The sequence below is a fragment of the Monomorium pharaonis genome, chromosome 4 (assembly GCF_013373865.1).
Source record: "Monomorium pharaonis isolate MP-MQ-018 chromosome 4, ASM1337386v2, whole genome shotgun sequence".
Lineage (NCBI taxonomy): Eukaryota > Metazoa > Arthropoda > Insecta > Hymenoptera > Formicidae > Monomorium > Monomorium pharaonis.
The window spans coordinates 29,150,695-29,177,901 of record NC_050470.1 but is presented as its reverse complement, the minus strand read 5'-3'; the positions used below and the strand labels follow the sequence as shown (position 1 = coordinate 29,177,901).

General features: G+C 33.4%; 6 protein-coding genes and 1 long non-coding RNA gene across 9 annotated transcripts; 3 read left to right on the top strand and 4 right to left on the bottom strand.

The window, feature by feature from the left end:
- The first annotated feature begins 1,669 nt into the window (after window positions 1–1,669).
- Window positions 1,670–3,912, top strand: LOC105829014 (ATP-dependent (S)-NAD(P)H-hydrate dehydratase). Its single transcript, XM_028188842.2, has 3 exons — window positions 1,670–1,839; window positions 2,345–2,414; window positions 2,564–3,912. Coding segments are annotated over exons 1-3 (1,050 nt in total). The 5' UTR covers window positions 1,670–1,838; the 3' UTR covers window positions 3,543–3,912.
- A 145-nt stretch (window positions 3,913–4,057) lies between these two features.
- Window positions 4,058–6,803, bottom strand: LOC105829017 (syntaxin-7). 2 transcript variants are annotated; one of them, XM_012667632.3, is made up of 6 exons: window positions 6,229–6,797; window positions 5,970–6,095; window positions 5,701–5,770; window positions 5,463–5,637; window positions 5,111–5,338; window positions 4,058–5,028 (listed from the first exon to the last, which is right to left on the bottom strand). In XM_012667632.3, exons 2-6 carry the CDS (start codon window positions 6,076–6,078, stop codon window positions 4,780–4,782), a joined length of 831 nt encoding a protein of 276 aa, XP_012523086.1. In that variant the 5' UTR covers window positions 6,079–6,095; window positions 6,229–6,797; the 3' UTR covers window positions 4,058–4,779. The 2 variants fall into 2 exon arrangements, with proteins under 2 accessions (XP_012523086.1, XP_012523087.1); XM_012667633.3 differs by having other exon boundaries at window positions 4,780–5,028; window positions 6,222–6,803.
- A 507-nt stretch (window positions 6,804–7,310) lies between these two features.
- Window positions 7,311–9,270, top strand: LOC105829018 (uncharacterized protein CG1161). Its single transcript, XM_012667635.3, has 5 exons — window positions 7,311–7,620; window positions 7,700–7,818; window positions 8,047–8,161; window positions 8,242–8,382; window positions 8,837–9,270. Exons 1-5 carry the CDS (start codon window positions 7,558–7,560, stop codon window positions 8,984–8,986), a joined length of 588 nt encoding a protein of 195 aa, XP_012523089.1. The 5' UTR covers window positions 7,311–7,557; the 3' UTR covers window positions 8,987–9,270.
- LOC105829016 (ADP,ATP carrier protein-like) lies at window positions 9,048–11,537 on the bottom strand. The gene is made up of 4 exons (XM_012667631.3): window positions 11,240–11,537; window positions 10,649–10,907; window positions 10,256–10,487; window positions 9,048–9,954 (listed from the first exon to the last, which is right to left on the bottom strand). The coding sequence occupies exons 1-4, from the start codon at window positions 11,391–11,393 to the stop codon at window positions 9,688–9,690; spliced, it is 912 nt and encodes a 303-aa protein (XP_012523085.1). The 5' UTR covers window positions 11,394–11,537; the 3' UTR covers window positions 9,048–9,687.
- Window positions 11,538–11,918: 381 nt separating this feature from the next.
- LOC105829015 (flotillin-1) lies at window positions 11,919–16,427 on the bottom strand. 2 transcript variants are annotated; one of them, XM_012667629.3, is made up of 11 exons: window positions 16,236–16,427; window positions 15,762–15,837; window positions 15,596–15,686; window positions 14,938–15,081; window positions 14,734–14,853; window positions 14,415–14,423; window positions 13,708–13,923; window positions 13,446–13,633; window positions 13,162–13,372; window positions 12,938–13,102; window positions 11,919–12,868 (listed from the first exon to the last, which is right to left on the bottom strand). In XM_012667629.3, exons 1-11 carry the CDS (start codon window positions 16,285–16,287, stop codon window positions 12,851–12,853), a joined length of 1,290 nt encoding a protein of 429 aa, XP_012523083.1. In that variant the 5' UTR covers window positions 16,288–16,427; the 3' UTR covers window positions 11,919–12,850. The 2 variants fall into 2 exon arrangements, with proteins under 2 accessions (XP_012523083.1, XP_012523084.1); XM_012667630.3 differs by lacking the exon at window positions 14,415–14,423.
- Window positions 16,428–16,871: 444 nt separating this feature from the next.
- On the bottom strand, window positions 16,872–19,112 carry LOC105829013 (telomere length and silencing protein 1 homolog). Its single transcript, XM_012667625.3, has 6 exons — window positions 18,988–19,112; window positions 18,804–18,912; window positions 18,579–18,724; window positions 18,220–18,438; window positions 17,903–18,036; window positions 16,872–17,498 (listed from the first exon to the last, which is right to left on the bottom strand). The coding sequence occupies exons 1-6, from the start codon at window positions 19,110–19,112 to the stop codon at window positions 17,335–17,337; spliced, it is 897 nt and encodes a 298-aa protein (XP_012523079.1). The 3' UTR covers window positions 16,872–17,334.
- Window positions 19,113–19,123: 11 nt separating this feature from the next.
- Window positions 19,124–23,886, top strand: LOC118645042. Its single transcript, XR_004962812.1, has 2 exons — window positions 19,124–20,758; window positions 22,356–23,886. It is a non-coding gene; the product is annotated as an uncharacterized LOC118645042 (long non-coding RNA).
- Window positions 23,887–27,207: the final 3,321 nt, after the last annotated feature.

Sequence of the window (27,207 nt, the reverse complement as noted above, 5' to 3'; positions counted from 1 at the left end):
TTATTATGGCGGCACCGCCGGCAGTGGCCAGCAGTGGCGTACGTGACCGCTGGCAGGCAGACTCGGCGGTACTCGGCGCTAGTCGGCGCTACTCGGCGTCGCTAGGCGGTTGACTCGCCGCGCCTGCGCCGCTGCCGCCATGTTGCTCCGTTGCTCCGCGCTCCAGTCCAGTGTCCAGTCATGTACGCCACTCCAGCGCCGGTCGGACGCTCTGTCGACTCCGTGCGTATTTCGCGTTCAGAATTGAATTGTGCGGTATTATGCAGGTACGGTGTTGTGGTGAGAGTGCCGTCGTGCTGCTAGTAAACGATACGCGAGCCGTGAGATCGAAAGCGCGGTGTCGTGCGTTTGCCTTCGATCTCGAGTAAGTGTTCGCGTGTGTGTACGAGCCAAGAGTTTGCTCGAAGAGAATACCCAGCGAGAAACGATAATGAATTCGACATCAATTCGACGTCGAATCGACATCGAAATGATGATTTCGATGTCGAATCAATGTCGATTCGATGTACTATTTCTTACTGGGTACGTTCTGTAGAATATCGCGAGTGCTAATTGTGAAGTGCTACTAATCGTCGTGCGAGCATACGACATTTTCGAAACGAATTTATTTCCGTTCGTTGTGTCTCGGCGCGTAAGTTTTCATTCGAACGGTTTTCCTCGCCTGCGTTTCCGCGAAGTTACGTGACGTCACGCCACTTTCGTGCCATGTTGATTTCATCGCCAATCAGACGAGCCGTCCTTTTCACGTATTTTTTCAAATGTAACGGTCGCGCCAAGTGAAATTCTCGCGCGCGGTTTACGTTTTACTCGTGTGTGATATATTATTCGTAATATCGGGAGTGCCGAATAAAGTATCGGACGATCGTTATTAATGTGTGGTTCGAGAATAGCAGGATGATGTCAGCAGAAAGCGGCATCCATGGAGCGACTCGGTAAATATATTATCTTTTCAAATGATACATTTATTTACCTGCTTTTGTGTTTGAGGTTAGGAATAATTATTTATCACATTTTCAGAATCAAAAGCGGAAAAGGAATGTAGCAGTAGCAGCAGCAGCATCAGCAGCAGGAGCAGCGACAGCAATCGGTGAGTGAATTTTTATCAAATCAATTAATTGAATTTATATCATGTATATGTGGTATTGCATATTTATAGAACACGATTATGCACATTTGCATAAAACAGATTTAAAATATGAATACATATAAATGTAAAATTTACGGGTATAGCATGAAACAGAACCAAATAAACGTGGACATAGCATAGAAGAGATTAAAAAAGTCATGCATTACCTACGGGATTCATAGATATTTGACTACATAGTTCAATGTGCACATATTGTGCACATAGAGGCGCTGATGGATGAAAACACCTTAATTAAAACGACGCGATGACCGCTTTCGCGATGAGGTTCCTCTTTGCTTTTATCTGAAGCCGTTTAATTGCCATTCACAACGCTTGCGTATTTTTTTACAAATTTTTTTGTGCTAATTGAATTATACTTTGAATCTAGAAGAATAATCCTCTTAACAAAAAATTGCCAGTACAACACAAATTTTTTTTTATTTATTCTAATATTTATCAATTTGTTTTTTTACTGTTTTATAAAGTTTAAATTAATGTAACATTTATTAATCAAATATAAAATTTAAATTACATGTACATTGCGACCACTCGTGTGGATAAAAAAAATATTGTACCTAACGCAGGGTTAAAAACTATATGGTAGCAGAGAGAAGTTTTGGAAAAGACTTCTCTTTGAATAGTGATTAAATAATATTAAAGGATATTTCGAATTTGAATCAGGATTTTCGGAAATTCTTCGGTACAAAGAACAAGTACATAATCAGATTTGTAATTGTAATAGAATAATTGTGATGAGCATCTCGTAAATATTTGATTTGACGAGAGAGATCATATTTTTTCATTTATTAATTGTGACTTTTCCAGCATTATTTGATACGTATAAGTTTAAAGATTTGTTATTATAATATTGTATTATAATAATAATAATAATATAATTTATTGTATGCGAAATGTTTAGAGGTTATGTTGGTTATGTGCGGTATTTTCGTGCCTTGACTAGCTCTGACTCGTCAATTTTTTGTTAATGCAAATCGATATGCTAATGGGCATATAAATAATCAGGACAAAGATATATCGACTGGAAGTCGTCTTTAGCATTCTTGGTTACGCTGTTCGTATTATTTACGTTCTTCTCTTTCCTATAACGGGATTTATCAATTATGGCATCATAACCCAGTCAGATTAGTTTCTGACACAAAATCTATTGTGAATCTGTTGTAATAATATAAAAATAATATTTTTGCTTTGTAACATCAGTGCATCTTGTTCGACGTCTTTCATTGTGCAGAAAGACATTAGGAAATAATTTTGTCAATTATTACCGCAGGTAAAGATACTCAAAACTCGAAGGATACAGATAATTTAATCTGTACAATTTTTAACTCTCCTTGTAAAAGATTTATAATTAATTTTCGGAAGAGACATTTTCTTTTATGTCTCAAGAATGGCACATGTTATCTCTAGTTTTGTCTGCAGGCGCTACATCAGATTTGTATCAATGGCTACCTTGTCTTTATCGTCGTCCATGGACGAACGTATGTTGAAGGGAATACGGAAGGTGGTACCAAATTTAATCAACACAAAGTACAAAGGACAAGACGGCAGGATCGGGATCTTTGGCGGCAGTGTTGAGTACACGGGAGCGCCGTATTTCGCAGCGATGTGCGCCCTAAGAACTGGCGCCGATCTCGTTCACGTGTTTTGCGCCAAGGACGCTAGCATTCCTATCAAGTCATTTAGTCCCGAGCCAATAGTTCATCCGGTCCTGGACCAGGAAAACGCAATACAGCAGATAAAACCTTGGCTCGATCGTCTACACGTTATCCTGATTGGGCCTGGACTTGGCAGAGACGAGAAGATATTCCAAACAATCGTTGAATTAATAACGATCTGTCGAGAGACGAGGAAGCCTCTGGTTATTGACGCGGACGGTTTGTTCCTAGTTTGTCAGAAGCCAGAGATCGTGAAGGACTATCCTGGAGTTATCCTGACGCCTAACGCAATGGAATTTAGTCGTCTGCTCAAAGCAGTGTTGGACAAAACTGTTCTACCTGCTTCTGTAGTCAAAGTAGCCGACGTGAAGCACGTGGCGGAGGCTCTCGGGAAGAATGTAATAATTCTGCACAAGGGAGCAAAGGATGTGATCGTGGATGGTCACAAGGGTACCGAGATCGTGTCATGTGGATTGGCTGGTTCTGGAAGGCGATGCGGTGGACAAGGAGATCTTTTAGCTGGTGCTCTAACAGTATTCTGGTGGTGGGCCATCTCCGCAGGAACCAGCGAAGGCGCCTTGTCGTCTTCAACAGTGGCTTGTTATGCCGCATCGAGACTAATTCGGGAATGCAATGCATCTGCTTTCAAAATAAAGCAAAGGGGAATGTTGGCTTCAGACATGCTGGAACAGATACAGCCGATTTTCAACAAGATCTTTGAAACCTATTGCGACAGCAAGTAACATAAGCATCACAAATTTTTGTTATTAATTACGTTGTTCCTATATAGTTCTTTATTTCATAAAACGTTATCTACTAATATTAAGTAAAACGATGTGGACATGTATCAATATATTGCTATTTCATATTATTGTCGATTTTAGAACTTCTTCGTTTATTGGAAGAGGTCGAACTCGAAGCACTGATTCTTGAAGCATATACATTTTATAAATTTTTTCGATTCATATATAATACATAAATTGAAATATATCCATTCAGAAAACTTATTTCTGGAAAATATATATAATATATATTAATATATAAATATACTGGTTTTTTGCATTTTTTGCGATTTTGTTAATAATTTAAATAAATATTTTTTATAAAATTAAAGATTTATATATATTTATTGATATTAGTTTCTTAATATACATATACATAAGCTCTTCGATTAGAACCGTTAATATTATTTCATTAATCGTATGTGTTTACTATAAGATTTGTATGGTAAAAATAATTCAGAGCCAGAGCTTGCTCTTGTCAGTCTTTATATATACATATTGTTTATTATATCTTGTTTAAACAAAAATCAACATCCTTAAACTAATACATATAACTTAATGTGAATTCTTTGACTACTTTTAAAGTACCATAATGCTCTCTCTTAGACATTCGCCTTGAACTTTCTGTTAGGAATAGTTCTTAAGATATTTTACAGGCACATAAAGTTGCTTTGCAGATGACAAGCATGTTTTGTTACTTATTTTATCATGTACAAGCATTCCACACAGGCATACAAATGCACACGCACACAGACGCATAAATACATATGTATTTAGCCTTGTTACATATAGCCACATTATCTAAATTGTTATATGCATTTGTATATATACGTATTATATTATATAGTTGATCATTATATACTAATAATTTATGAGTATTGAAACGTACAAATGGACTGCGGCAATTTTAGACATGCCGTTAAAATGTCTTATTCGCAAATCAGAGCTCGCACACTTACGATTATCACAATTAGATGGATTAAATTCGTAAGACGCGTGTATGTTCCTTCGCTTTCCTGCATCTCTATGACAATGCTACGCCTTTGCGTGATTATTTAAAACAATTAGGATTGGACAGAAATGTCACTAAAATTTTGATCGACCGGCGACTCTGCAATTGTTTTTTTGTACAGACAAGAGTTTTTATAGCGCTACATATACCACCATGCTGTACACTGTCGTAAATATGTGCATTTTTTTAGTTGCTCTGCCAAACTATGATACCAATCAAAATCGATAATACGACTAGCGCGATCACGATGAGAATACACTTCTTCTTACGTAGTTTGGTCTGATACATACTCGCTTGCCTTACTTGAGCAGCACCTTCAGTGACAGATACTTCGGTTCTTTCGACCGATGCTTCTATGGAATCAATCACCTCTCCTTGGTCATACACTAAAGCTCCAAGATCTTTAAATATTTGGTTGATATCACTAATATTACTCTGCAAAAGTGATAAATAATGTAATTATACGTATAAAGCATACTCGTATACAGGAATCTTTGACAATCTTGAAAGCATTTACCTCCAACTGCCTTATACTAGCTTCCTGTTCCTCTAGCATTCGTAGATTCATTTGTTCCTGCATCTGTTCCTGTTGAAATTTCGCGCTGTCACTTCCATATGTTCTGCTGTCTTGCAACTCGATAAGCGTCGCGTCCTGTTTCTTTTCCCCGAACGGCGCGATACCTGCACTAGCCTTAGCCTTCCTGACCATTTCTTTCTCCTTGGAGGCAGCTAGCCTTTGTACGGCCTAAGTTTATGAATAGTAATCATTAGTGACATATCAGATATTAAAATGCATTTAAATAGATGTGAGCCACTTGATGTTACAAATACTTTGCATCGTGTAACACACTCTTGATTAAAATATTTACTTGAAATGAATTCAATGCGCTGGTAAATTCATCTTGAAGGCGTTCCCTTTGCATTTTCCGTTGTCTCTGCTCTCCAGGGCTCGTAGAACCAGAATTATTCGCTAGTATAGCAAGGTCTCGAAGGTGAACGCTGGTATCCTTTGCCAGCTGCTGCGTGTAGTGCTGTATCTGATGCCTATAAAACAATTTTGTGAAACTTCTCTGCTCTTTTTTTAGCCAGATAGTTTTCATAACTTACAGCTGATTCCTAAGTTCCTGAGAATCAGTGGAACTACCCAGTTGATTGACCATTTTCTGCATGGAAGATACTGCAAAGAAACCATTAAAATAAGTGTCCCACTGTTTTTTAAATTAACACCTACATTCTGTAACTGTTATGACAGTTATACTGTTGTTGGACAAGTTTTGTACATGGCAAGAGAACTGCATAGCAATATAAAAATATACCAAACTGTCATAATGAGTTGCATAATACAGTTGCATTGTCCTGTTAATTGGAGGACTTACCATTTTGTGATATCTTCAATATCGAGGTGCCAATCGACTGGGACAACCTGCCAAAGTCCTGTTCCCGAGCAGGACCACCATTGTGGTACGATGAGAATCCGGCATCCATTTTCGAGCTGTTATTAGCTAAAATATATCAATTACATTATATGACATTGCACATATATTTTCACAGTGGGTATACATTGGTATCTAGCACATGTCAAAATTGGGATCGCGAGTCTTTTCTTAAATATACATAACAGAACCAACTAATTACTGATGCGAGCGTAACAGTAGCTCCTCGACGACCTTCCTCTTCGACAAAGCCGAGAGGATCGAGGGACGCGCGTCACGTAAGACTCGTGTCAAAGGTAATGATGAGGATGTCGTGTGTAACCCCACTCCTGCGACGCCCGTATGCGTTCCACGCACTTGTCAACACGGGACGACAAGTGGGTTGATCGCGCGATGAGTCACAAAGCTAGCGTAGCAACAGACCCCGTTTCTCGGTACTCCATGACACGTACGTATGTCGGGGAGTTAATTCTTCGACGAGGCGCGCAACGAAAAGCTTCCTCTCGCGTTGACTGATCGATAAGCGGACTGGACGAAAAAGAGAAAGAGAAAGAGAGAGAGAGAGACAGAGAGAGACGGATCTCTTGAACGAAAGTGCAAGCCACGATGCTCGTTGTATCGCACTGCAATCGTTGATTGTGTCGCGAGATACGCTCCGAAAATAATGACAGAAAATGACGGGGAACTGGAAGTCTGGAACCACTGGAGGTGACGACTGACGGCCACTGACGGCTGCCACGAACACGTGACACTGTCCCGTATCCAATACGAGAGCGCCTCTTCTACGTCCCGTTCAGACGGACTTGCACGCCAGCAACGCCAGTGAAAAGAGAGTGCAAAAAGTTCAAGATGCATGAACAAAGCTTTCGATTGGCTTTCGCGGCTTTGCGCGACAAGTATGTATAATTATATACATACATCGTCTGGAGTATGATGACTGCATTCAGTGGATTTTTCTATTATAACTTTAAAATATATACAATTAATTAAACATTTGAATTTCAAACCTATCTCTGGTTTTTCTTACTGATTTACTATATAGCGTCATGTTGCTTCTTATTTTTTTTTAATGGTCGCATTTCTGGCTGGTGTTCATATTTCAAGACCGCGCCTCAAGTAATATCTTAAAATGATAATACAGTTCTGATTAATTTATGACATTTTAAGATTGACAAGACAAATATATATATGTGTCTCATTTTAACTTATTGTATCAGTGTAGCGAAAAGGAACAAACCAAAAGTTGTCGACTCCACAGTTTAATATAAACTGTGTCGACACGGAGTGCATCTACTCTCTTCTTGTCCTTGTGGTAGTGTAGTGGCTGTGTACTTGGTAGTGTGTGGCTGTGTGGTCTCCCAGTCCCCAGTTTATCATTTATCCCAGTGTCAACGAAAAATGTCAAGATGATTCCTGTCAGATTTCTCTGTAGTTTCATGTATCGTTAATCACAGTCACGTGTAATCGTGCATGCTTACACCAAAGATCTGCAAAGTCTACGTTACTTCTCTTTAGTAATGAAAAGAGCATAATGTTGAAATACATTTTTTCCATTGCGATAATTGTTATCGCTTGCCTGTTACAGCAATCAGAGGTTAGAACGCATTTTTACGGTAAATTATTTAATTCATGCGGAGATCACGGCTATTTTTAACGATCATGAATGATTTCAGGCGCAATATGACGACAAGAGATGCAAGTGCATCTGCCCGAGTCTTTCTTCCGTTACAAACACGACGCAGTCGTCTAACGAGCGTCTCACGTATATTATAAATGTTCCACCGTTGCAATGGTAATTGTTTATGTGACCGCGTAAATTTGTAAAGCAAAAGAAAATCCCTTTGCTGTAATTAGAGATTTGATAAATTTATAAGATTTATATGAATTTATATATAATGGAAACAATTCTACAGATTTCAGATTAATAACAATTTTTTTGTTACTCATGCAATTAGCAATGTTACATGCCTTGTGATTGATCCTAGTTTATTGTAATATGTGTAATATGTGTAATTTGCAGCAAGTGTGAAAGTGTTGTCCTGCCGAAAATTGGTGAACAAATAAAGGGCAAGGAAGAAGTATTTTGCTCACGGTGTGACTGCAAATATGAAAACAGAAATACAACTATTATTAAGGTGCTCATTTTTTCACTGACAAACCCAACGCTGCTGTCAATGCTGTTATGCAGATTGTAATGTGCAAATTTATGTTTTAGATTGTGGTGATAATAGTTATATGGGTTATATCATTGTTAGTCATTTATATGTTATTCTTAATTTGTCTGGATCCACTGCTTAATAAGCGAATGCACAAAGCATCGGCAAATATTGGTTATCATGAACATAACAATGAGGAAGTATGTTATTAATCTTATTTTCCTTTCCAACATTTGCAAATGTGTGAAATAAGTTCAGATATCCCTCTATTTGTGACTTTTAACTTGTAAATTTTGAATTACAACTAGCATGCTATTGACAAAAAGTTAAGTAGATTGGTTAATAGTAGATTGTAACAAGCCAATTAAATCCTCATTGATCAATAACCTCAATTAAATATACATTTTATAATAGTAAATATTAGAAATGTTTTAAGAAATCTTTAATTATTTCTTGAAATTTATGTTAATCTGTAATTAATTTTATAACAAATATTAAGAATTATAATTTTACAAATATTTTGCTATTTCCTAAAGAGGTACATAATTTTTTGAAGATACATAATTGTAAATAAAACTTCATAAATAGAGAGATATTTATCATCTTTAATAAACATGTCAATCATGGATTTTTAAAATTCTTTTTATTACAAAGGATGACTCATCTCTTGCACCTGGAACATCTCATCCAATGGGAGAAAGAGGCAATGTTTTGAATCGCGTTGGACACCAGCAAGACAAGTGGAAGCGACAAGTTCGGGAACAGAGGCGGAATATTTATGATCGTCATACCATGCTGAATTAAATAGCACATTTTGTTCCTTAAATATGTAAAAAATATTCAAACACACGGAAAATACTTCTAGTTGCAACGATTTGTTCAATCCTTTTGGAGCAGACCTTCCGCGAGTTTATATCGATGTAAAATATTGCATAATTAAGTAACATTAAGCGTTAGCAATTATTTATCTTTGTAAAATTATATTTGTGGACTGTGTCACGATTGATATCAAAAATGAAAATAATCAGATATTTTATAATTTATTCTGTGATTACAGTACATTAAATAATAAACTATTAAATATGTATTAATCAAACAACTATTAATATTGTGACATGCACATGTTTTTTTACCAGAGGTGCTTGTGATAAATATTTTAAGTTTTCTTAGATATTTATTACTACTTTATATATGTAGAAAAAAATTAATACATAGATTGTACATCCATTACAAAACTAATTTGCAAAGGGATTTCAATAATTTTGACGTTCTAATAGCTTTTTTTAGCTATGAAGATTTTTTTAGCTATGAAAGCAACAGTAATACTGAAATCATGTTTCTATATTTTTAATAGAATTTTTTTTGATAATATATTATTTATTATTGTACTTGAATGAGAATGCTTACATAATTATGTATAAAATTCAAACATTTCTTAATCGTACATATCCTATATGATGAGCTTTTTGCGTACTCTGCAGGACTGACTTAATTGTTAAGGTTTCCTATGGCGTTTTAAAGATTATTTTCGTAAGTGAATCTTTGATTGTATCGTATAGCGTTAAAACGATAGCACCACCGGTACCACGAAGAATATTGGAGAATGCACCTTTAAAGAAAGCTGTGGAACCTTCGTTTTTTGTTATTTTTATCCAACAATCTAATGTATTTTTATACATCATGTCAATCTTCTTTCGTCCCGATTGCATCATCATTCGTCTCCTAACTGTATCGAAGGGATAGGACACAATACCCGCCATCGTAGTTACTATCTACAAAGAATAACACTTGCATAATAAAAAGTAGGATTGCAAAGAAATTACTTTGTAGAAGTAATTAGTTACAGTTACGATTTTTTTTACAAAAAGTGGTTTTTTTTTACAAAAATTAGTTATTGTTACAAGTTACCAACTTCGAAAATATGTTACAGTTACTTAAAAAATAAGTCGTAAGTTTAGTTACTTTAATATTAATTTTACAAATAACAAGTTACTTCTCATCCCTGATAACAAATTATTGTATTTGTCTACTTTTATGTATCTTTTAAATGTTTGTAATCAGAAGGGGATTTACCTCGGCGATTATAAAATTCATATACAATGGTGTACTCTTCGGATCGGACAGCATACCTCTCATAGTATCATAAAATCCAAAATATGTCGCACGGTATATAATAATTCCTTGCACACTGACATTAAAGCCACGATACAATCCGAGAAATCCATCCGATTTAAAAATCTTTAATATACAATCATTTATACCTTTAAATTCTCGCCCTTCGCCCTTTCCAACATCAGCGGCTAATCTAAACAATTCAATTATGCAATCTATGCAAATAATACATTGTAGGCTACATTAAAGCTCAAGCTTATTTATGCCACAATATTGTTAACTTTTATCTTATTTTTTAATTTATAAATAAATGTAAATTTGAACTTTGTAATATTTTATGCATATAAGACATACCTGGTACGAGCAAGGTCAAGGGGATAAACGAATAAAAGTGATGTAGCACCAGCGGCACCACCAGCTGCCAGATTCCCAATAAATTGTCGCCAAAAGGCTTCTGATGGCACGCCTTCCAGAAAGAAGGCCTTAAATTTGTCTTTAAACGCAAAATTGAGCGCCTGAGTGGGAAAGTATCGAACAACGTTGGCAAGATTGCCTCTGTAGAAACTGAAAAATCCTGTTTCCTGAGGTATACGTACAAATGCGTCTATCATACCTAATAAAATTTCAACGAACAAAAGAATGTAAAACTACTCAGAAAAAAATCTGTTAAATCTTTTTAAAAAAATTTGGTACTTTTAAATTTCAAGAAAATATTTATATTTTTAAACAACAGAATATAAGAAAATGTATTTTTTTAAATGAAATTGTACGAAATTTCACGTAAGCAAAAAGTCTGTTTAACGGTTATATAATCTTACTTCAATATTTAACATTTTAAAAATAGATAATTTCAAAAATAACAATGTTTTTTGATCGTGTAACGGATAGAGAATGGAAATTTTGTTTCTTGCGCAATACATAAAAATAGAGCAATTTGCGATGTACCCTTATATTGTAGTTCAGGTCTTATTTGCTTCGAGGTATGCTGCACTTGCAACAATAATTTCACTCTTTCGAGAGGAGCAACTGCTGTCTTCGCAATTGCCGCAGACAGACCGCCTGCCATGAAATCTATTATAAAAGATTTCTGCAAGTCCATCTTGGGGATTGTCGAAGTTAATAGATTCTAAAATAATCACAGAAATAGTCTGTCATGCAGATCAAGTTGAAGCCACACAATATTCACATATTTTTAATCATCGTACATATTTACATTAATAAATCAAAATATCGCACATCTTTGCACCATCTCTACTATGTTACATTCATTTGTTTTGTCAGCTGTGAGACACACCATGCACGGATACACTGTTTAAAACAATTGGAGGATCGTCTATTGGTCTTTTCAAAATTATAATAATAAAAAAATAATAAAAGTAAAAGAAATTGACTTTTTATTAAGGATTGATGAAATCTGAATTTTTAATAATCTGTAGGTTATTGTTTAAGTAGAAGTAACGTAAAACAATTTACATAATTTATCTTGTGTATATACATAAATTGCATATTATTTTTATTTTATGTATAAATGCCAAACTTTGGCTCGACTTTGCCTAAAACGCTTAAAAATAATTAAAATTATGCAATATTGTAAAACGAATAAGATAAGAGACACATGAATTAAGCTCGTTAAATTTACTTGTCACTATAATACATAAAATCAAATATTTGTTTAAAGCTTTATGCCGATCATGGAAATATGTATGTAGTCAGAAGCTTTTATTCAAAAGTTACAACCATAATTCATATAAATGATTGGATCACAGTGATCTCAATGACTTTTGTATATATATAAACGTGGGGTGGGAAAATATATTACTGTTTCCTTTATCTTGTACATCTTATACAGAAAATAGAACGCTCACGCCAAATATAAATTTATGTCGGAGGACTAGAAGAAAGATCTCTTTATAATGAACGATATTAAGTAATGCTGAGAACATTAGATGTTGAGTACACTAAATACTTTCATCTCTAAACAGATGCTTAATATATTTGTAAGATACACATAATAGAATATTTAGAGTAATGGCATTCGGCACATATTGGCATAGAATTATAGACAGAGGGACATCATGATCGGCCCTCAAGAGATTCGACAGAGAACACACACTTTTTTTATTTAACAAGACATTGAGTTAGGAAAATATACTAAGCAGTTAGTAAAATCTTCATAAAAAAATGATTGGTATAAAAATAATATCAAGCAAAGTAATGTCACACTTTCACTGTTTAGATTAATAAAAATTATTGGAATGAACAAATAATAAAATTCCTTGTGTAAGGTATTATATTCTTAAAATTAATAAAAATAAGATCATTTGTGCTAATTTTCAAAATAAAAATGCGTCAATTTGAAACAAGATACACACGTTTTAGACAGAAAAACTACAAAATGGCAGTGAAAGTGTTGAATTCCGATGTTTAATTACACTTGGCCCGCACTACACGGCGAAATCTTTAAAGCAAATGTATATATGTATAACAAAAGACTTCACTAAATATTTTTTTATGAATTAAAGAATATATAATCAGGGAAATTATTGCTCTTCATATTTACGCAGCATGTACAGACTGAAAAAAAAATTATTATAACTTTATCTCATAATTTCTATAATGTAGTCACAAATTTTTTATGCATACCTTCGCAATATCCACGCCCGTCAAATTTTTAACAAGATCTGGAACACGCTGTACGATATTGAAAACTTCTTCAGTTAGTTTTTCAGCACCAATAGTGCCATTACCGCTCGAAACCATAGTTATCTTTTTTGCTTGAGATAGAGGTGCGGCTACTTCGGCAGCAACCTGTGAAGTGAGTTGAAATTAGAATATTTATAATTTAAATGTTACAAAAAATAACATACCTTTGGAAGAGTATCGAGCATCATGTCTATCATGGCTGCGCTCTTATATTCATTCCATGCTGCAGCTTTCTTTGCCATTTGCTCCGCCTCTGCCTTAGCTTTCGCTTCGATAGCAAAGGCTTCCGCCTCACCGCGAATCTTAATAGCTTCAGCTTCAGCTTCGGCTTCCATAACAAGGCGCAATTTATTGGCTTCGGCCATTTTCTCTAATCTAGAAATCAGATCTTAATTGATGCACAACAAAAACTCCATTTGTAATATTATTAATTTATTTGATTGAATACCTGTATTTTTCTGCATCAGCAGGACGTCGTACAGTGGCATCTAATTCTCTTTCACGTCTTAGCATTTCCTGCTCTTGCACGGCGATCTCCTGGCTGCGTTCCACAACTTTTACTTGCATTTGCTCTTCCATAATCCTCTGTTTAGTTTTTGCCGCTTGTAATTCAAAGGCCATTTCTGCGTCAGCTTTCTATATAAGTGATATTTTTATTAAAAAAACTATCCACAGACTCAGAAATTTTAATAATGTTAAATAAATCTTACTTTAGTTTGAACTTCAACATCATAAGCAGCCTTTTTCAATTCAAAATCACGTTGCGCTTTTGCGATCTCTGTATCATTTAAGAAGCGTGCAGCCATTCTTTGTTCTTCAGCAATAGCTTCTCTAATTTGAGCATCTCTGCGAGCTTCTGCTTCACCTATTCTAGCATCTCTTTTTACTTCTGCTGTACGTGCCATACCAAGAGCTTGCAGATAACCCTATAAATAATAAATTCTCATAAAAATAATGTAGGTGTTCAAATTTATGATAGTACAATGACTAACAAATGGTTTCAGCATTTAAGTAAGCAACATCTGAGCGACATAAAAATACATATATAAGTACACATTATTACTCCAATTCAATAATGAGATATTTTTAAATAGAAAAATTTTACAATACTTTGGTAATTGTATAAAATAATGCTTTATAAATAATACAAATATCTCCACTTTTTTTTAATTTTAATGTTTTTAAAAACATTAAAAAAATATCATAAATTTCAATTTCTTCATATTTTACTATATATTCAATAATATCTCAGTATTGAATCAATAGCAAATGTGCATAATTATATTGTTGTAAAAAGCAATGAATTTTTGTTATTTTTTAATAATTTGAAGAATTTACAGTACTAATGTTAGTAAACATAAAGCTGTGTGTGCTGTGACATCAGATATAACAGTGATAAAATAATATTTAAACGTACCTTTGCCCCCTGCAAGTAGCAAAACAAAAAGGTATTCAATATGTACAATATACAAGTTCTATACTAATTACTTAAAAAAATTTATACTCGCAGATAAATTATTAATATTGAATCGTTTAAAGGGGGTCTTTTGAATATATCTGTATACTTGTACACTTTAGTGATTCAATTATAATTTATACTATCGGTATCTTTCGGTATTTTATATTATTGGTATGTTTCTGAGTTAAAAATTTTGAATGTTTACGTGCTAACTTATATATTTTTGTCTGTTTATATACTGTTTTTGTGTTGTTTATTAAAAATGTGGCAAACTTACTTCCTCGTCCCGGATATCTTTCAATGTATATGATACAACAGTAATGCCCATATTGACTAGATCACTGCTTGCAACTTCAAAGACCTCTTTGCTAAATTTTTTACGATCCTTGTAAATTTCCTGCAGTAAAAAGTAAGCCCATGTTTATAATATATAATTTTCGATAAACAACAATTTAAGACAATTAACTGGCATTCAGCTTACTTCTACAGTCATACTGCCCATTATAGCTCGTTGATGTCCTTCTAGAGTGACGAGAGCTATGTTATGTATTTCATCTTCAGATTTTCCAAGAAATTGCTCACACGCTGTAGATAACATCTCTTCATTTTGCCCTTGAATTTTTACCTGGAGCAATCATAATATTTTGTATTATTTATATAAAATTAGAATGTAATAATTTTTTTAATTGCTCTGAATAATAAGTTACAATAAGAATTGTCAACTAAATTATTTTATTTGTAAAGTGAGTTTATATAAAATATTAAAGAAATATTATGTTTAAATGGGATGTATTTTCTTTTACATAGATAATTTTTAAAATAAAAAGTTAAGAAAAGTTTGTGTTTTAAAAATAGTTTTACAATATAAGAAAGTTAAAGTAACATTCTTGCACAGTATTCAAAATTTTATAAGAAAGAAACATATTATCAATAGTTTTCAGAATTATTCATTGATTTTATAATTTATAATTTTATGTATTTTATAATTTTATATATTATATTAACCACTTATATATTATACGAGTCACTTTAGATCTAATATGAATCATGTATGTATTAATTCTATACAATTATAATAAATAGAGACATCAAATTAAAGATACAATATTAAAAATATATAAAAAAGTCTTATAACTTACCTGTGCTATGCCTGTTACAGATATCGGAACTCCTTGACAAGTATATACCGTTGGACTTTCAACTTGTAAAGTCATTGTATTCAGGGAAATCCTATAAAAATAATATGTATAAGTTTAAGAAACTTTGTTACATTATCCACGTATCGAGAATTTATCTGACATTCACTTTTGTACTTGTTGTACGAGTGGCCAAACAAACACCCGGCCTCCAGGCACCAAGAGAGGTTTGCTGTAGCAACATCCTGAAATAAATAGTTAATGCAAAATAGAAAACCATCAATACAGAGAATCGCAAAGACTGTATTTTTTTATTAAATTAATACGAATAAAAAAAATCGAGCTGTACATAATTCTACGTGTGGTTCAATCGAGTAGTATTTCGATCATTCGCATATAGTAGATAATATCTAATGTAATTTTAATGTGATCAGAGCGTAATATAGGTGCGGTTGCTCTCAATCGATCCCGCGTTTCCCCACCGCCGTCTCGTTCCGCGGATCAATTATCTACAAGGTCTAAGTGCTTCTTCCATGATTTTTTTCTCTTTTCTACAAGCGTGATTAAGTCGAGGAAAAATATATAATAGAAATAAAGCGGGAAACATCGGAGCGACGAGATTTTAGACAACTCGCTCAATTACCTGAGACAACGAGAGCCTCGTTCGGGCCGCAAGTGACGAATCCGCAGCTCATAATTACGCGTCAACGTAATGACGGCCGTCGTGCGTAAAGACTGTAAGCTTCACGCAGTTGATTGACGTCGACGTACCTCTCACAGTACATACGCATACAGCCAACAGCAGCATACAGTGCGATTGTGCGATAGCGCAAAACCCAACCCCTCCCTCTCGCGATCGGCATTTCCTCTATTTCTTCCCCTCCGCCGCGGCATTGGTCTAGAGCACAATGCGCATGAGCGGAATGCTTCAAGAGCTCGGTTTTTTACTCAAGTTTGATACTTTTTAAAAAATATAAAATTCTAAAACTTTGGAGGATATGTATGTCACATATCGATTATGTATTACTAAAAATGTAAAAATTTCTAATTTATTCTAACAGATTCTCAAATAGGTTTTTCTATTATCACGTTTGAGTATCTGTATAAAATTTGAATATAATTTGGTTTGAAAATTGATTGCATATAATTTGTTTAAAAATTATATTTATTTTCTTGTCTTTTGTAAAATCGCCTTTCATAGGACTTATTGTAAATCTGATGAGGTAATATTATAAATTAAATAAAATTTTTTACTCTACTAATAAAACTAATACTCGTGTTTTTTTAGATCCATTTATTCGATTTATTCATTCAAAAATTATTTACCTAAAATAGTAAAATAGAATCATTTTTGTTGCTATTGTAAGCTATTAAAAGTCAAATTTTTCATTGTTTTCTTCTCTATATCTATTTACTTAATTTCATAAAATTTGAATATTTACAACCAAAAATAACGAGCGAGCAAGCAAGCAAGCAAGCAAGCAAGAGGACTACTAATAAAAGGTAATGAGAGACACTATTGTTAAAAGTTGCAGAGCAAAGCTTACTGGAATGCAAATATTTAATAGATGCCTTTTGATAGATAATATATGCAAATAGAAATAAATTATCGTAATATTGTATTGTTTCTTGATTCTTAAATTTAAATGGCAATTAAAAAAACATCTAATGTAAGAAATCATTAACGTTTACTTATATGAATTTAAAGAGTATAATAACATGATTAATTATACAAGTCTAATTCAAAATCGTCTGAATTGCTTTTTAAATCTTTCATAATGGTAATCGTCCGTTGCCTTCTCTCCGTTATCTTTTCGTTTTCCTCGAATGTCTTCTTTGGTAGTATATTTTTTCTTGTTGCCGGATTCTTGCTGCGACTTTTGAAAATCTGAGTCTTCTATGTTAACTATAATTACAATAAGTTTCATTTACAATTTTATATTTAATATAAAGAAGTTAAATGTATAAAAACAAAGAATGCATAAATAGTAAATGTTAATGTAGTTAATAAATTTTTGATAACTTAGGAATACTATATGTATTATGTGTATTTCATGTATACATAGGATCACTGCAGCAGTTGCAGAACAATTAGCAGTAAATAACTGTTTAAGAAAAGTATTAAAATAAGACTTCAAGATAATATTTTGCAAATATTTTTTCAATTTAAATTCTTTATATAAATTTAATTATAATAACATTTTTTTACTCGAAAATGGTAATTATATATTAAATTTTTTCTATTTGTTCATTGACTGGTATAGATCTAATTTTATCTATGAAAAATAACAAGGAGAATAAAATTCATACATCTGTTGTGTTGTACAAAATTCACAGCCATATTTGTAGGAACAAACTGTGAAGGCCCATCTTTTTTTCTATGTCTGTCCCAAAGAAGTTTTAATTTTGCCTCCTCCGTAGCTTCAATGTTACGGATTTTGGCTCTGAAAATTAATTGCGCTTTTAAGGAAAATATTGATTATAAAACTTACATGTTTTAAAAACTATAAATAAAGTTAAATCATCATTTGATGTTGCTTTGACGAATTATTTCCACACACTTGCATGCAATATACATAATTTAACATTTAAAAAATATTGTACAATTGTAATATAAATGTACTCACTCTATACCAAGATCAACTTCTGGAATACCAGATAGCATTTGATTCGAAAGCATTTCCTCGCTACGATTGGTCGAGCTCTGCCTCAAATGTTCTGGTACTGCACGCAACGCTGCTTCCTCTGGCGAGCAATATGATCCCTTGTCATTATTTGTACTATTTGCTGCATCGTTATTATTTTTAGTCTTGCGCTTCGACAATTCTTCTTCTATATACTTAACCCTGTAAATAGGAATAGTAATATAAGAAACAAGGCATATAAATGCAATGATTAATGATTCCAGTAAAATACATTATCTTATTGCTGATTAAATATCGATAATAAACATAAGAGAGAAAGAAGCAAACGTTGCCGTACGTACATTTCTTCATCTTCATCGCGTTTATTGGTCTCTGCATTAAATTGCGTTCCAATGCCAGTATCATATGCATCATTCGGCTTATGTTTTGTATTCTTCAGTGCAGCCATATTTACCATTCCTCCAGTTTTCATATTAAAAGGATCCGACTAAATTAACATAGACCTCGCGTTACCTTTCTTATCTATCTACCTTTCTTACGTATTTTATTACATATAAGTGTCTTACTGTCAACACATCGGATGCGACGCTTTCTCCGAGAGCCAAACCAACAATATCAACGCCAGCCGGTCTCTCGCGGAGTTTTTGAATGATCTTCATCTCCTCGACTTTCTCCCTAAAATAAGTTTCGCCTTAATTTAAGTCCTACGCTACACATTTAATTAAAAACAGAATAATGTGCAATCCTAACCTGACGGACATTTTCTCTTCCTCACTGTCATTGTCATCCGAGAGAGCTTCGCGTTTCCTTAAAGGTTTCGTCTTCTTCTTCTTTTTAAATTGGATATTAGGCGTTTCGTCGTTGTCGCTCCCCATTCTTTCTAAATTAATTAAACCTGCTATGTCCTTTTAATTAAAATCAACACAAACCTCAACCGACAGGTTAATGTCAATCACCGAATTTTCAAGACTAGATGGCGTCGCGACAGATACAATAATGTCCCCCAATAGCAGCAAAAAAATGTTGTAATAAAAAAATACATTTTTATAAAAAAACAATATTTTTCTGTTATTTTATGAAAATTTAATGATATATAGATAAAATAATTTATTCAATAATATAATATTTAATGATATATTATTGTTTTCATAATATATCGAATCAATTATCGATCGATATGGGAGAGATCGATTTGAATCATATATTTTAATTTACACATACTTTCTATTTTTATAGAAAAATAATTATAATTTGTGAAACAATGAACAAAGAACAAAGAACAAATGAACAAAGTACAAATTAAAATGCTAAATGATAATAACTATAAAATTATTATTTCTTGACATTCATATAGGCAAATAATTTTTTTTATTTACAAATATCACGCACTTTTAATTTACCGAATTAAATGTAATTTGCCGTTTTTCGCATTGAGAGCGTGACGCAACGCATGAAAAACCGGTAACGTAAATTGTACAGAAAAACCGTATATATTCATATCATATTTATTAATAACTTGAAATACAAAAAGAATATTTGGCGAGAATTTAGCGAATTATTGAATAATTCGTAATTTAACAGCTCATTCGCACGCAGCTCAATCTTTTAATCATTAATAATATTTTGTGCATGTAATGTTACTTCAAGAATCTCGAAATAACTGCTTCGATATATAATGGATCGTTGTTACAAATATTTAATGGTATAAACTAATTCCGCTTATTGTGATATCAAAAATATAAGGTTGTAACGAAACTCTATGAAATAAAGAAAACAATAAAGTTTACTTATCAGACAATATATAAAATGTAAAATAGATTATTTGGCGTTTACTTATTTCTACAATATCTATGGCCATGCCTAGAATACCGACGCATATTACACGTCAAATATTTTGGTAAAAAAACTTGCTCAAGTATCCATATCCCTTTGCTTCACAGTGATAGCCTGATATATGGTCAGCATTCGTTTTTTTTTCTTTTTTAAGCAAATTAAAGTTTGCATAGAGGTTCAGAAGAAATCTTCCCTCCCATGGGTACGACCTTGTCGTGGTGGGAGGGCTCAGTACCCCGAGGGCTTGAATGCCTGTGGGGGAAGCTAACTGTACCCATTGCACTTATTAAGTTTGTTTTTTATTCCTGCACTGCTACACTAGTGCAATAAGTAAGAATGAGAAAAAATATATTTGTCTTATTCTAACTTATTGCACCAGTGCAGCAGTGCAGGAATAAAAAACAAACCTATTACGTCGTTGATCGTAAAATTATGGTTCGTCGCGCCGTGTTAACGCGGTTCGGGAGTGCCGACCGATTGAATTGAAAACGAACCGTAGTCGGCTCGTCGTGTCGCGCGTTTGCTTCGGGAGTGTCGTTCAAGTAAATGGACTAAAAGAGCTGTCTAGTCCTAGTCTAATTAGTTCTACGCGCGATCGTAGTATATTCGGTTATTCGCGAGTGTCCTGTGCAACGAGAGGAGGAGGAGGCCTGGGAAAGGCATTGGGCCCCGGCAGAGCAACTTTGGGGTGAGTATTATTATTTGCATAGAATTATTAGTTTTCTTTCTATTCAATTTTTCCTTGATAAATTATAAAGAATATAACGTCACGTAAAGTTTTACACAACTTTAATTTTATAAACTCTTCTTTTCTTTCGAAAAATATTAATTATACAATGATTATATAAATAATCGAAAAATAAAAATTTTAGACCCGTAACAATTACCTCTCATCTAATATTAATAGTCGCGAGCTCTGTTTTAATTTGAATTTAATTTGTACTTAATGAACACAAGTACAGAGCTGCAAGCCATTTTTTTTCAATACTAGAACATTACAGGCGCGCGCTGCGCGCGCGCTATTTGACTTTTTACTTTAAAAATAATAATAATTGCAATTTGATTGCTCCCGGCTCATTCCCGGCTCATTCTTGGCTCACTCCCCGCTCACTCCCGGCTCACTCCTTGCTCACTCCCGGCTCACTCCCCGCTCACTCCCGGCTCACTCCCGGCTCACTCCCGGCTCACTCCCGGCTCACTCCCGGCTCACTCCCGGCTCACTCCCGGCTCACTCCCGGCTCACTCCCGGCTCACTCCCGGCTCACTCCCGGATCACTCCTCGCTTACTCCCGGCTCACTCTCGGCTCACTCCCGGCTCACTCCCGGCTCACTCCCGGCTCACTCCCGGCTCACTCCCGGCTCACTCCCGGCTCACTCCCGGCTCACTCCCGGCTCACTCCCGGCTCACTCGCGGCTCACTCCCGGCTCACTCCCGGCTCACTCCCCGCTCACTCCCGGCTCACTCCCCGCTCACTCCCGGCTCACTCCCGGCTCACTCCTCACTCACTCCTGGCTCACTCCCGGCTCACTCCCGGCTTACTCCTCGCTCACTCCCGGCTCACTCCCGGCTCACTCCCGGCTCACTCCCGGCTCACTCCCGGCTCACTCCCGGCTCACTCCCGGCTCACTCCCGGCTCACTCCCGGATCACTCCTCGCTCACTCCCGGCTCACTCCCGGCTCACTCCCGGCTCACTCCCGGCTCACTCCCGGCTCACTCCCGGCTCACTCCCGGCTCACTCCCGGCTTACTCCTCGCTCACTCCCGGCTCACTCTCGGCTCACTCCCGGCTCACTCCCGGCTCATTCCCGGCTCACTCCCGGCTCACTCCCGGCTCACTCCTCGCTCACTCCTCGCTCCCTCCTCGCTCAGTCACTCGCTCCCTCCTCGCTCCCTCCTCGCTCACTCCTCTCTCATTTTTCACTCACTCCTCGTTCACTCACTCGCTCACTTCTCGCTCCCTCCTCGCTCACTCACTCGCTCACTCCGTGTTCCCTCCTCGCTTTGCGCGCGCTACTTAACTCTTTATTTTTTACTTTTTAAAAATAAATTATAACAATAAATGTATAAATAATATTTATACAAATTTGACAGCTGTCAAAATTGCAATGACAGCTACTCTTGCAACACAGTTGCAAGCGAGAGAACCAATCGGTATCGCGGAAAAGCAACAATAATAAACTTCAAGAAATGCGAGCAATCGACTTTACATGCCTTTTTTTTTAGATAGGATTAAATGTTCATTTTTGTCGTGGTTTAATTTAGAATTTGCATTTGTTTGTTATAGAATCATCGTAGCGACGTTGCTGAATATCTCTGCCGCTGCGCATCGATCGGTGAGTGATGAATAAACTTTTAAAATTGGAGTAATAGATCTCTGTGATAAAATTGTACTTCATATATAATGTAGAATTGTACTTCATATATAATGTAGAAATGTTTGCTATAATGCTGTAATAATAAATAACATTTAGATATCATATTTATTTCATGGATCTATTGCTTTAAAGTGGATTGACTAAAACAGATCAGGATTTAACATTTAATCCTGAATGAATGATATACATTAACTTATCATGCATATTTAATTTATTAAATAATTTTTTTTCGACACCGTCGCAGTCTCGGCGAGGGTTAGGTATGTGTTCAACATCATCAAATATAAATTACAAGTATAATAAAAAATATATAATGTATCTTGCACGTATGCGCACAATTAGAAACTGCGTGCCGTTTCGTCTCTGATAAATTCCGTCAAATAACTAAAATAGAATAAAATAAATGCCGATCAACTAAATTTAACTATAAACTTGAAATGTTTTAAATTCCCTTTTAAAATTTTATTTCTTTCTGGGGTAATAACAGCCGCTATAATTAATCATACGAATAGGTAGAAATATTAATATATAGAAATATGTAAAAAATAAATAGGTATTAGAAAATAGATAGAAAACGGATAAGCAGATTACTCTATGTAAATAGATATACGAAAAAATTATGTAATTCAACGTGTAAATGCTTTTTTTAATTTTATAGAAACAATCTGTGTAATTAAAAATTATATGATTGTTGTTGTTATGATGTTATGTAATTAAAAATTATATACTAATGCCCGATATATTACAGGAAATCAGAGCATGATATACGATAATACATTACAATTTATTAAATTAGCATGTTAAATTTATATACTTTTTACTTTATATTTTTGAAATATTTTAATGTTTGTTCTTAATTTTCTTCTAATTTTGTTTCTAAACTTTCATTCTTTTTTTATATCTTTATTCTTCAATACCAGAATATTTAATACAAATGGTGAATTTTAATATTGTTGTATTTATTTCGTCGCTTTTATGTAATGTGATGAAAATATATTGTAAAATGTATTGTAAAATATTTTATAATTTGTAATTTATTAATTTTATTTTCAATATTTGATATGATATAAATTCTAACTTATATAAATTGTAATAAATATATTGTAAAATTATACTTTATACTGTAAAATTATTCTTTATGCATCTGCTGTAAATTTATTTTACTATGTTGTATTATTGAATTATGTAACAAACAATAACAATAAAATAAAGAAAACACATTTAAAGAAAAGAGGACCGTCGACTAAGAATCGACGGGGGGTGGTGGAGGGCCTCTACAGGTTGATCCGTTTTTACCGAGTAAAATTTTAATTATAAATTACATTAAAAACATAATCTTTAGTTAAGAAAATGTTATCATTTATCCTGTAAAATTTCATTTGGTAAAAACAGATCAAATTTAACCAAAATATATTCAATCACAATAATATACGGTAAAAACAAAACAATTATTTATAAAAAAATTTACATTGCTTGATTTTTACTTGCGATTATCGACGAACAGAAAAATAAAAAATAAAAAATACACATTTAAAGGAAAGAGGACCGTTGATTAAATGTCGGCGGGAGTGGTGGAGAGCCTCTACAAGTTGATTTGTTTTTACTGACTAAAATTTTAGAGAGTTAAAATTTTCTAATTAAAATAAAAACTAACATATATATTTTTATTTAAAAATGAAATGCAAAGTCAAGTTTAACCAAATTAATATAATTTACCACATTTGATATAATTCACATAAATATTTATTTACAATTAATCATGTTTCTTTGAAATTTTTACAATTATGTGCATTCATATTTAAAATTTGTTTTATGCAAATGCGCATAATGTGTTTTTATAAGTATTTATAATGCATTAACGACACTTTACCGATATAGTAGGGAACAGACTCACAAACACAAATTGGATGCATGCTCATCAGAAATATAACTTTGCAACTGTGTAAAATTCTTCAACACGATTGATTCTTTCCTTATTTTCTGCGAGAAATGCATAATCAATCATATAAAAGATCAATTTTACAACAGTTGCAATAAAGTTGCTTTTTTTGCTGAACGCAGCCATATATTAAATTGTATTATCTACGGGTTTTCGTAGACATTTGGTTATGTAGTTCGAAGTGCACGTTTTATACACGTTGAGGCACTGACAGACGGAAACACTTGAGATGACGGAATGATCTCAACTTCTGAACTTCCGACTTCCGAGAGTTCCGAGTTCCATTTTTGAGTGAGTTCCGAGTCGCTACGTCGAATCGATCGAATATAGCAGAGTGCAGTCAAATACACAACCAGCAAGTTGTTGACAGCAACGTTAGTATATTTTCTCTGTGCGCAGAGGCCACAACCGAAAATGGATTTATATCTTAAGGGTTCCTTCTTATTATATGTAGCATTATATTAGTGTATGTACAGGAGCCACAACCTGTATGTAAGATAGCAGTATAATTTAGATATGGAGCAGATTCCAGGCGCTCCCTGTTTCAAAGAGCTAGCACCTGCCAAGGATCCCTGCCCAGGGTAACGGGTGAAGATTACAAGGGTTAAAGAAGAGACAATGGAGAGGAGAGACATCAGAGTGGCAAATTAGACGAAGGTGCCAACTCAGCCCTTAGAAAAAAATTTAAAACTATTGAGACTTCGTAGTTTTTTTACCCACGAAAAAGGTAAATGTCGCCCTGATAAAAAATATTTTTAGAATTACATTAATTTTTTTTATTTTTTATTCAATGACTAATATTATATTATAATAAAGATATTGGGTATAATAATTCAGTTAAAACGGTTAAAAATTTAAATGTAAAAAATTAAATAATAAAATTAAAAAATATTAACTTTTTATTTACAAGGAAACTTTGCAAACCTGAAAATTCTGATTTTAATGAAACTTGTCATAAATGTAGATGAGGTAAATACATGAATTTAGACATTTTATGTTTGGGTTCAAAAACGGTTTAAAGAGATGAAACCACTCTTCAAAGGTAAAGACATTTTTTCCTTTTCTTGATATATCTCGTAAACTAAATAAAATATCAAAAAATGTTTTATACAAAAGTTTACAACATAAATACTTCTATTGAACTATGCTATTTATTAAAAAAAATTCTTTTTTAAAAAACAATTTTTTCCAAAAAATGAATAGCATAGTTAAATAGAACTATTTATGCTGTAAAACTTTTGTACGAAACATTTTTTGATATTTTGATATTTTATGAAATATATTGAAAAAAGGCGAAAATGTCTTAACCTTTGCAGATATCATTCCTTCAAACCGTTTTTGAGCCCAAACGGACAATTGCTAAATTCATGTATTTACCCTTTCTACATTTATGCTAAGTTTTATTTAAATTGGAATTTTTGGAATTTTGCGAGGTTTCCTTGTTAGTTAAATTAATATTAACCAATTTTAAACAAGTTAGTTTTTAACAATTATTTTATTTATTTATTAATAAATGTATTAATAATTTATGTGCTTTATGCAAAAAAAAGACTTCTTTATATTGACATTGTCGATAAGCGGATGAAGTCACGTGTAAGTTTTACATTCATGTTTGGCTGATGCTAATTAAATATTGGTTGCACGAAAAAAGCCGCTATGGCCGCTCTCTGGTTTTTCTCTGATAATAGAATAAGGTTGAGAAACTTATGGAAGTGATGTTACTGTGCTAGTTCACTAGATGTCGCTAGATCGAGCAAATTAGAATATCATATTTTTTTTGCATTCGATTTCTTATTTTAATATAACAAAGTGCGAATTTCGCGAAGTCTTAGTGTGCGCTTGACTTTAATTAATTATATTTTTTCGCACGTGTCGTTTCGAACGAGTGAGCCTAAATTATAAAGAGCAAAAGAGAAACAAGAAAAAAGAATCCGGCTCGGAATAATATCGGATTACAGCGAAGAAATTGTAGGATAAATAAATAATTATTTATTAAATATTTTTTATTTAATTAATGTCTTTTTGAAATTTATATTTTTTTCTTTATGACGATTGCATTCTTTATAAATTATTTTGCAATATAGCACATATAAAATATTTTAGATTATTTTTGAATGTCTGAATATATATGATATTTAATATTTTTATATTATGTATAAATAACTTTATTATATTAAATAATGTTGACCCACCACATACATATTATTACATATTTAATATAATTTTTATAAATATGGTTTAAATAATTAAAAATTTTATTTTTTTATAGCTATACTTTAATTAAACATTATACACATTTAGATTTTAAAATTAAACATAATTTTTATTTTAACACAATTTTTTAAACTTGTATTTATGAATGTATGAAAAATTGTAATTTTCTCATAAGTTATAATTTGAATATAACTTAGAATGCTATATAGATAAGAAGTTTTCATATTATAAAAAAAAGGAATATCACTCAAGTGACAAGAACGATGGAAGAAATAGAAAAGATTGTGAGATACACACAACGTGGCAATATGCGCGGCTACTATTGCAAGCAGGAAAGAGAGGTGGAATGAATCAGTGACGAATCTCCTGTGTGCTTGAAGTACATATTATACAACATATCAAATATAATCTCTTTCACTCGTTTTTTTTTTCGAAAAATTTGTTATCTCTCAATAACCTATTTGTTTAAAAATATCAGATAAAAGTACGTAATATATCTAAATCATAAAATTTATACAATTGACAACGGTTTGTTGTTATAAGAAAATAATAGAGAAATTAATAGTTTTTTTGTTAAATATGATATAATATTTTATATGTATATTTTA